Raw genomic sequence first — 11,096 nt, 5'->3', positions numbered from 1 at the left:
TTTCTCTACATAGGAATACAGATAATTAGATCTCACTGAGGCCCTTAAAAAGGCAAATTTAAAAATTATAAGTTTTCTTTCTTTCCCCTCTGTATCTTATTTACCTTTTTAGGTTTCTCTCGATTTTTGTGGTTGGATATCAAACTTTCCATTTAGCCCTGGTCTTTTCTGTGCAAATACCTGGAATTCTTCAATTTTGTTGAATGCCCATACTTTCCCCTGGAAATATATAGTCAATTTTGATGGGTAGTTGATCCGTGGTTGCAGGCCCAGCTCTCTTGCCTTTCTGAATATTGTATTCCAAGCCTTGCGATCTTTTAGCATGGAGGCTGCCAGATCCTGTGTGATCCTGATTGATGCTCCTTGATATTTGAATTGTTTCTTTCTGGCTTCTTGTAAGATTCTTTCCTTTGTTTGGAAACTCTTGAATTTGGCAATTATATTTCTGGGTGTTTTCTTTTCTTGATCGAATGTCGCAGGTGTTCTATGAATCCTTTCAATGTCTATATTGCCCTCTTGTTGTAGGACTTCAGGGCAATTTTGCTGAATTATTTCTGTTAGTATGGAGTCCAGGTTTCTATTAATTTCTGGTTTTTCTGGAAGACCAATTATTCTCAAATTGTCTCTTCTAGACCGGTTTTCTTGGTCTGTCACTCTCTCATTGAGATATTTCATGTTTCCTTCTATTTTTTCAGTCTTTTGACTTTGTTTTATTTGTTCTTGTTGTCTTGAGAGATCATTAGCTTCTAGCTGCTCAATTCTAGCCTTTAGGGACTGGTTTTCAGCTATAATCTTTTGGTTTTTGGCTATGATCTTTTGGTTTTCGGCCATAATCTTCTGGTTTGGGGCCATAATCTTCTGGTTTTCGGCTATAAGCTTCTGGTATTCCTTTTCAATCTGGTCATTTCTGGTGTTCAATTTGCTTATCAGTTCATTTGGTTTCTGAGCCTCGCTTTCCAGTTGCAAGATTCTACCTTTTAAACTGTTATTTTCTTGCCAGATCTCTTCCATTTTCCTCAAAATCTCAGTTTTGAACTCTTCCATAGCTTGTGAGGAGTTTTCCTTATCTGAGGAGGGTCTGGATGCTTGTTTGTTCTCCTCCTCTGTTTGCTCGGTTGTCTGGATTTTCTCTGTGTAAAAGTTGTCAAGTGTTAAAGACTTCTTTTTCTTGTTGTTAATCTTTCTCTTCTGAACTTCCTGAGACTGGGTAGCCATCGTTAGCCCAGCAGCTTCTCAGGTTTATCCTTGCGCTCAGGGTCTGTCCGCGGTCAAGCCCCCTGGTGGATCCCCTTGCTTGATCCTCTGCTGGAGGTTTTTTTACAAGTCTCAGGGCGCTGCTTCCACAGTCGTACACCCGTCTGCCTCCACCCACGCCCCCTCGGAGCCTGAGCTCTGAGCCCACCTGAGCTCTGCTCCTGGGCTCTGCGCTCTAAGCCCACGCTCAGATTTCGGGTGCGTTCTTTGGCTTTTTGGGGTCCCAAATCTTGCTGCTCTCAGGAACAGGCCCCGGAGCTGCCAATTATTCGATGGGTGCCCCAAACTTGCTCTATTTCTTTTTAGCTGGCCTCAGTGCTACAGGTTTTGTGTGTGGAGGGGGTGGGGGTGGGGTGGTTGCTCAGCCCGCGATTTAGTGAGAGCTATTTCACCCCTTTATAGCATGGAAATGCCTCGATTCCACGTACCTTCCACTCTGTGCCCTGTTGTGGGGTTCCTCCATTTGTCTGGACTTGTTTTTATGTCCCCTTGAGGAGTTTTGTGTGTTTTGGTCAGGAGAGGTTAAGAGCTGCTTCTTACTCTGCCGCCATCTTAACCCGGAACCTCATTGCTTAGTTTTTTGAATCTGGAGGATTTTTACTTGAATTCTTTTGTTTGAAGGGTATAACAACCCCTAGAAAACCTCTCTCTCCACCACCTTGCAAGAACATATTCCAGCCCTCCAGTTTTATAATTAAAGAAAAAAAGAGTAAGAGTGCTGATTTTTAAATGACTCCAAGCAAAAATGTCACTAAGTCCAGTTAGTAATGACTCTGCTCAAGAAATACTAATTGAATTGCCAAGTTGGAAAACTATTATTATATATGTCCCCATCACCAGCTCCACATCCAGGGCATTCAGCTGGACCCACCAAAGGTCTTTGCTGTCCTAACCTAGCAAGTCCCTCTCATTAATGATCAAGTTCTTCCAAGGGGTTGAGAAAGTTGTAGCTTACTATTCATTTCAACATATTCAATGTTGACTGGCAATTTGACCAATTTGGGAATGGGAGGAAAAGCTTTCCAATAATTGCCAAAAGTGCAAGAGGTTTTTCAGCCACTCAAACATGAAATACATGCAATAATCCTGAATCTAGGATATCCATCCAGACACTCGGGTAACCTTTATACTTGAAGCTACATCTTGGAACATGGCTATTAGAGTCATATCATATAAATCCCAGGGAAAGCCAAGCACTTATGGTCTTTGGCTATAAATTTAAATGGAAAGGGTGCAGCTAGGTAGCAGAGAGGATAAGAACACAAGGTCTGGAGTTGGGAAGATCCAAGTTCAAATCTAACCTCAGACACATGTGTGACCATGGACAATTCATTTAATTCAAGTTGTCTAGCTCTTGCTCCTCTTTTGCCTTAGAACCAATATTTAGTATCAATTCTAAGACAAAAGGGAAGAATTTTAGAAACAATTTTTTAGACATGGAAAGTAGCATGCAAGCTTAACACTATTCATTCAGAATGATCAGTTATCAAACTTCACTTCATACTGAACAAACAAAATAATGTTTGAAATATAAAGACATTATCTGGCAGTGGTGTGAAGGATCATATTGCACAAGAACACATGAATCTTATTTCAAATTTAGTTTTAAAAAAAACAATTTGTTACTATATATTCTGTACTTAAACTGAAAGTAAATTTATGATAGTAATAAGGATCATTTAGGCTAAGCAGATTCTTGGGATTCTGAGGTCATATTGCCATTTATAATGCCCTGAACTTTACAGCTACTCAACCAATGCTTTTGTATTGCAAAATGACTATTTTTCAACTGATTTGAGCAAACATATATACGTTTAGTTCCCCAAATAGGTAAGCCAATGCCCTATCAAAGAAGTCTGAATATAGGCCATAATGAGGAAATAAATACTCCTTATCCTCTTTACTTGTGCTCTGAAAAGTCAGCCCCAACTGGATCTGATCCCAATGATGAGAAAGTGACAGTCAGAGGAATTATTATTCTTCAGGAACATACAGAATTGGAAATGTAAATTAATAATAAATTGTGCTGGACCAGATTAAGCAGTTGGAACTTTGTTCTGTAAATAACAGGAATTCATTGTAAGTGTCTTTTTCTTTTCTTTGAGCAAGATTGGACCCAGATGAAAACAAGGGTCAGGAAGATTGTTGGGATAGCAACATAAAGTATGGATTAGAGGAAAGAAGGATTTCCCAGTTTTCCAGGATGGGAAAGATGAGATTTAAGTAAATAGGATTGTTAAAGTCTTGAAAAATAACCTGGATCCTTAGTAACAGTCTTCTTTTATATAAGATTTATTAGAAGAGAATATAAAACAGGGATTCTTGACATTTTTGGTGGGATTATAGACCCCTTTGCTGTCTAGTGAAGCCTATAGTACCATTCTTAGAATAGTGTTTTTAAATATATAAAATTAAATAAATAGAATTACAAAAATAAAATAATGAGGTAATTGACCATGAAATAAGAATATATTACCAGGGAAAATGACCAGAGAAAACAAAAATGTAATTGTTTTTCCAAAGAAAGTTCACCATTCTCTGGAAATTTGTTCATGGACCCCAAGTTAAGAATCTCTGATTTAGAATCTAGAAAATAACTTTAAGAAAGGACAGGTTTTCATATGTTTTGTTTTAAGTTTAAAACTTTTTTAGAATTTGCTTAGCCTAATGATCCTAATTATTATCATAAATATACTTTGGATTTAAGTTCAGAAGATGTATGATGATAATAAACCACTTTACTGTTTGAAATAAGGTGCATGTGTTCATATAAAGGAATAACAGAGAAGAGATTTGTGACTTTTCTTTAATTTGGTTTATATTATTGTCTAGACAACATTTTACAAACTCCTACTGATACATATTATGGCATCCTTAAAATACTACACAAGTCTTAAAGACATCATTTGTGTTAACAGGTTATGTTCTCAGTGGACTGCCAGCTCTCTCAGAGGACTCAGTGACTATTGTTGAACAAATAGAATTAATTAAAAACCTAAGCTTAAAACCTGATGTCATCATCAATATTAAGGTAAGAAAATCATTATAATGACTTACTTGTTCTTTTAATATTCTGAAATGGTCAAATTTGTAATCAATTAGGCATAATACTGTTATCAAGTCAGGAAGAAATAATATTAAGTTACAGAAAAATACAATTCCAAAATAAAGCTGTAGTTGGAGTTACATTTTTTATAACTTCTACTCCAAGATCAACCATTTATTTCCCTTTTATATTTGGCACATAATATGAGACTATGGGCCTAGTATATAGCCTTTATTTATAACTGAGTCGAGATTATAAAAATTTAAAGTTTTTCTCTTTAATGCTCTCTTGGGGCTTTCGTAATACTTGCTCCCCCTGGCTCTCTAATCATTCCTTCTCAGTATCTTTTTTTTAGTTATATTTTATTTATTTTTATATTAGTTTAAACTTTTTATTTTAATAACAAATGTTTACATAAATTTTCCAAAGTTATGTGGTCCCTGTTGTCCTCCTTTCTTCCCTCTCTCCTGCAGGAACTGACAAGCAATTCAATCTGTCAGTATCCTTTTCTTGATCTTCAAGCAGGTCATGTCCCCTAAATCTCTGTCCTTGGTCCTCTTCTCTATATATACTATTTTTCTTGGTGATTTCCTCAGCTCCAGCGATCTCAATTATTATCTTGATGATGATGATATTCAGATCTACTTCTCAAGCCCTTACCTGTCTTCCAACCTCTAGTCTTTCATCTCCAACACTTACTAGACATCTTGAACTGGATGTCTTATATAAACACATGTCCAAAATGGAACTTATTATCTTATCCCCACTCAAGTTCCCTACTCTGACTTTCCAATTACATTCAAGGGCACAACCATTATTCTAGTAATCCAGGCTCCCAACTTTGGTGTCCTCCCTGTCTTCTCACCAATGCTCAACCCACATGTATAAAATCGTTTACCATGTTGATTCTGCCTTTGCAAAACCTCTCATCTTTGCCCCCTTCTCTCCTTGGACAAACTCCTACCACCCTGCTTCAGACCCTCAACACTTAACACCTGTAGACTTTTGGTTGATATGCATGTCTTATATATCTTCCCACTCTAGTCCATCTTCCACTAAACTGAAAAGTTGATCTTCCTAATTCACAGGTGTGTCCAAATAAACCCCAAACTACCTGTAACCTCCAAAATCAAATATAAAATCATGTTTGGCATTCAAAAGTCTTCATATCTTGGCCTCTTCCTACTTTTCCACTATTCTTATATCTTAATGCCTGTACATACTCTGTGGTGCAGTAACATTGGCCTCATTGCTGTTGTCTCACAAGACATTCCATCTTCCAAATCCATTCATTTTCATTGGCTTTCCCTCATGCCTGGAATTCTCTCCCTTCTCACCTCCATATCTTCATTTCTCTAATTTCCTTTAATTCCTAACTGGAGCCCAATGCCCAAAAGAAACTTTTTCATCTGTTTCTACCACCTTTTTCCTATTGGTTTTCTCAAATTTATTCTGTTTATAAATTTTATATTGTTATTTTTATGTTGTTTCCCATATTAGACTATAAGCTCCTTGAGAGCAGGAATTGACTTTTGCTAGTTTTTTGTATCTGCAGAGCTTACCACAGTGCCTGACACATTATTGCTAATTGACTAACTATATCCAAAGACTAAGTCTTTATAGGGAAAAAATTAGAAAAGGTTAAAAACAAAATATACTGTTGATAATTTTTTCATTTGTCATCTATTGGGCTAAAATGTGAGGAACCCACTGGCTTTCACATTTTATTTGTCCATATAATAAAGTCAAGTTGAATGTTTTTTAAATATGAAAATGAGACTGTCAACTTGAAATGTGAATGTCAAACTAATACTTTAATGCTTAATTTACAGTAGATTAGCAAGCTAGATGAAAGCAATAATAACATTTTCTAGTGCCTATGACCAATACTTTCTTAGAGTCTCATTTGGGGAGATAAAATTTGCATTGAAACAAAGAGTTTTGGAACTGTGACATTATTTTATATTACCTTGAATTATATTTTACTCAGAAGGTTAATGAAAAGGATACATATGTGCACACATTATATAAAGCAGGGGTTCTTTTTTTTGTATCATGGACCCCTTTGACAGTCTGACTAAGCCTTTGGATCAGCCTAATGTTTTAAGTATATAAAAAATGCATGGAATTATAAAAAGCCAATTATTTTGAAATATAATCATAAAAATAGTTTAATACGTACATAGATCCTAGATTAAGAACCTCTGATCAAAAATTATGCAAATATATTTTGAGACAATAAAATTGATATCTTTATTTCTTAACCAGTGCCCTGATTATGATTTAAGTCAAAGGCTTTGTGGGCAAAGACAACACAGTCTTACAGGATTCATATATATGCGAGAACAGTGGGATCCTGAATTTCATGAGAGTCGTAGGAAGAAGAAGAAAGAATTCCACAAAGAAAAAGACAAAAAAGCAGAGGAGGAAGGAGAAGAAGAAATAGAAGAAGAAGAAGAAGAGGTGATAGCACCATGTATTTTCTACTTTTTGTTATACTAAAAAGTGGTAGTCTGGATACAATGAGACAGCAGTTAACATACAGACATATGTATGTTACTTTGTGAAAATCATTCTTTTCTCTAGCATTTTCTGATGCTAATGGAAATAAAAATTTAATTAGCCAAGAAAAGTATAGAATCATAGAATCTAGGACCTTACAGGCAGCTAAGTGGCACAGTAAAGAGAGGATTAAACCTCGAATAAGATATCAGGCCTCAGACGTTTCCTAATTGTGTGATCTGGACAAGTCACTTAATCTCTTAGTTTCCTCAACTGTAAAATGGAGACCATTGTAGCACCTCTCTTCCAGTGTTACTGTAAAGATCAAATAAAGTAGTATTTGTAAAGAGTTTTGCAAACCGTAAAGCATTATACAGATGCCAGCTATTATTATTAACAACCTAGTTCAATTTTCCACCAAATACTAGACTTTCCTTTACAATATTTTTGATTTGGGATTACCCAGCCACATCCTGAGCACTTCAAGCAAGAAGGATCAATCACATTACTTCACAACATACTATATTGTTTGTTTGTTTGTTTGTTTGTTTAACAGATCTAATTGTCATGAAATGCTTTCTTATAATGAGCAGAAAGATCTGTCCCTATAATTCTCACCCGTTGGCTAGTTCTGACCTCTGGAGAGACACACATTAAGCCCAAAACCTCTGCCTCATATATCCAATTTGCTCATAAGTCAAGATATCAGCCCATGATGTTATTGATCCTCTTCAAAAATGAAAGGTATATATATATATGGGGCTGATCTCCTTTTGATTCCTTTTCAAGGAGTTCCCTTTAACAGTGAATCATCATAGGTTGCATCTAAAAAGCAAACAAAAAAAAGGAAGCCAATGGAAAAGGTTGTATAAACAAGTGGTCAGTGGTAACAAATGCCATAGAAAGGTCAAAGAAATGAGGACTGTTCAAAGCACATTGGAGTTGGCAATTAGGAGATCATTAGAGAGCTTGAAGAGAACAATTTGATCAAAATGGTTAGAATAAAGCCAGATTGTAAAGTAGACAGCAAGGAAATAGAACAAACAGTTAGACATTTCCTAAATCAAGTGTCTGAGGCCAGATTTGAACTGGGTAAAACGAATTCAGTCCCAGCTCTCTATCCACTTCACCATCTAGTGGCCACTTTTCTAAATATTCTGGCTTAAAGAAACTATGGAAACTTTGTTTTCTTTAAGGTTTTCATAGCAGAGATGCAAATGATGGCAGAAATTTTTCGGCATTTAGTGCAGAAGCCTGAAGATTTTATAGAAAACATTGAAGCAAGTATTCGACAGTATAGGAAAGAATTGCTACATTTTCTGGAGGTAAGAACAAAATATTTTGTGAAAAGTTGAGAATAGCCCTGAAAACTAGATATATTGTCATCTATGTCTCATCACTGTGTATTACTTCCATTATTGAATTGGGCTTCTTTGTGCCTTTTTCATCTTGTTTATTACTATGATAATAGAACATAAATTGCTCTATGCCTTCCCACACTCCCAAATCTGGCTTTCACTCTATTTTTATATTCAGTCGGTCCTTATTATCTTACTATTAATTATCTAAACCCCCTGAGTTAAAAGGTTGCATTTTGATCCAGACCTATCATTGCTTTATTATAGGGTTCTAACATGTTAAATAAGTTAAAGCCATATGACCATTATGTGTCAGATGGGAGGCTTGAACTCACATTTTTTCTGACAATGAGACAAATTATCTATCTACTACTTCACGATTCTTCTCAACACATTTTCATAAGGAAAAAAATTCATCATTGCCTGAAAGTATTCACTAATTAACTGATAATTTATGAAATTATTCCTTACTCAAACATCACCCCCTCTAGTACTCTATCCCTAGTCATCCTTCTTCTTGGGATCACTTTCTTGTCATTCATGGACTGCTTCAAAAGGAAATTGTCTTATCAAATGGTTAATAATAGACCCTTGAGGAAAATGATGAAGCTCTTGAATATTTCTGCAACAATTACCTCTTTATGGGTGTGCTGTTTAAGTCAGGCATTAGAAAAATGCAGATTTTTGTCAAAAGGCTCCATCAACAAATAACTTAGTTTATTCTAAGAATTAGTGTGTAGTTGTAATTAAAACTTAAATTTGGAGAAATTTATTTTTTGTCATTTTCATTTATTTTTAAAACCCTTACCTTCTGTCTTAGAATCAATATTGCATACTGGTTCTAAGGCAGAAGTATAATAAGAACTAGGCAATAGGGGTTAAGTAACTTGCCCACGGTCACACAGGTAGGAACTGTCTGTGGCAAAATTTGAACCCAGGATCTTCTGTCTCTAGATCTGGTTCTCAATCCACTGAACAACATAGCTGCCCCATTTTTCATTTTTTTCCCAAGAAAAAGACTCAATCAAACCTTTTTTCCACATTTTTTTTATCATGGAATCTTAGTTCCTACTTTAAACATATTTCCTTTAAGTACCCTTTCCCATCACCAGTTATCAACAAATAATTGTGTAATATTGTCAAAAATATGTCATTTGTTTGGAGATACCCTATGATAGATCAATACAATAGACAGTATTAAGTCTGATTCTCCTTTAAGAATGTTACAGAATAAGTCAAATTGGAATATATCCTAATAGTTGTCAAAGGGAAGAAAAAGCATCTCAGCTCTGCATAAGTTAGCCAAGATTGCTTTGCAGGATCTCAGCATTCTTCATTTTATGTTACTGAAAATTGAACATTTATAAATTAAATCCCATTTTTAGTGAATTTGAGGATGGTCATTCTATGATGACCATCTTATTTATGATGTTATAGAAACAGATGAACTAATATAAAATTTTAACAACCTAAATAATTTCTTCAAGCACCTAGGCAAAATTTGAATTTGTCAAACCAACCTACTCTATGGGTGATTATTATTATATTATTATATTATATAATATTATATGTTGTGCATATAATATTATATATAAAATTATAATATTATATTATATAATTAATATTAACACCCTTCTAATCTGACTAAGACCAGTTGTCCAGTTTCTTCCTGCTCCTTAAGACATAAACCAACATGGGCTTGACCTAGGATCCCCAACTTCCTGGAAAGCACAGTGGTGAGACATTAATGATAATTGAACATATATGAGCTGATGAAATCACTAAATTAAATAGTATAATGAGAGAAGAGAAAAGAACCCAGGACAGAGTCTTGGGGAACAACCAGTTGGGCATGATCGGTTGAAGATCCAGCAAAGAAGACAGAAAAAGAGTGGTCTGGAAGGTAGGAAGAGAACCAGGAGAAAGCAGGCAGTGTCATGAAAATCTAGAGAGAAGAAATTATTAAGAAGAGGGTGATCAACAAAGATCAAGAAGAATAAGAATTGAGAAAGGGCTATTAGATTTGAATAGTTAAGAGATCATTGGTGACTTTGCAAAGAACCTTTTTAGTTTAATGATTAGACTGGAAGTCAGATTGCAAAGGGTTTAGACGTGAAAGGAAAATAGAGGTACCTAAGTGTAGATGACCTTCCAAAAATGTTATACAAGAAGACTAGAGAGTATAGGATGGTAGCTAGAGGGGATGAATGGATCAAGGCAAGGTTTTTTGTTTTTTGTTTTTGAAGATTAGAGAGAGCGTGGAAGTGTTGATAGAGGAGGCAGTCTGCTGGAGAAGATGGGAGAGAATATGATCAGGGGTGAATGTTGAAGGGGTTACCTAGGCAAGGAGAAGTCCACCTCTTCATGTAAGAGAAGGGTAGTGGAAGAGATAGTGAATGATGTTAAATAAGGAAAAAATAAGTAACTATAGATGAATGGCCCCCTTTTTGTGAAATATTAGGCAAGCTGAGAGTATGGGATAAGGGGTAGGGTTCTGTAAGGATATGAAGGGAAATTCATAATTAATGTTTAGAATAGCCATTATGATAAGATTAATCAGAGAGGTGTAAAAGTATGGTTCCTTTACAACAGATCTTTATCCTTATGAATATGATTTAGGTGCATTTCATATAATGCTTACATCACTCTATTATGATAATCCAGCTTTGAGAACACCTGGGTTCAAGTTTCAACTTGCGCTATTATCTTTGATCCTTTTTTTTTACATGTAGGAAATGATGGCTGATCATGATTCTCAGTATCTTATTGAACTAGATGGAAATAAGTCTGCAGAGGACCTCCATAGGGTAAGTAGAGTGTTCATAAAGAAAAAATATTATGCACTCAAAAAAATTAATGAAAAGTTCTTCAGAGGACTGTGGTCATTTTTCCCAAGTGCTAGATAAAAAAAAAATAATTGAACTTAAGCTAACAAT

At 35.4% G+C, this 11,096-nt stretch overlaps 1 protein-coding gene across 1 annotated transcript in view; it reads left to right on the top strand.

The window, feature by feature from the left end:
• Window positions 1–11,096, top strand: part of AK9 (adenylate kinase 9) — a 170,258-nt gene that overhangs the window by 12,820 nt on the left and 146,342 nt on the right. The window contains exons 5-8 of the mRNA XM_044675407.1: window positions 4,173–4,285; window positions 6,569–6,763; window positions 7,999–8,127; window positions 10,893–10,971. Of these exons, the coding sequence (XP_044531342.1) occupies window positions 4,173–4,285; window positions 6,569–6,763; window positions 7,999–8,127; window positions 10,893–10,971 (516 nt within the window). The remainder of the gene's footprint in view (window positions 1–4,172; window positions 4,286–6,568; window positions 6,764–7,998; window positions 8,128–10,892; window positions 10,972–11,096) is intronic.

Source organism: Gracilinanus agilis, chromosome 4, assembly GCF_016433145.1.
Source record: "Gracilinanus agilis isolate LMUSP501 chromosome 4, AgileGrace, whole genome shotgun sequence".
Taxonomy (NCBI): Eukaryota; Metazoa; Chordata; class Mammalia; order Didelphimorphia; family Didelphidae; genus Gracilinanus; species Gracilinanus agilis.
Note: the sequence above shows the minus strand (reverse complement) of the source record. Positions and strands in the feature narration are given on the sequence as shown.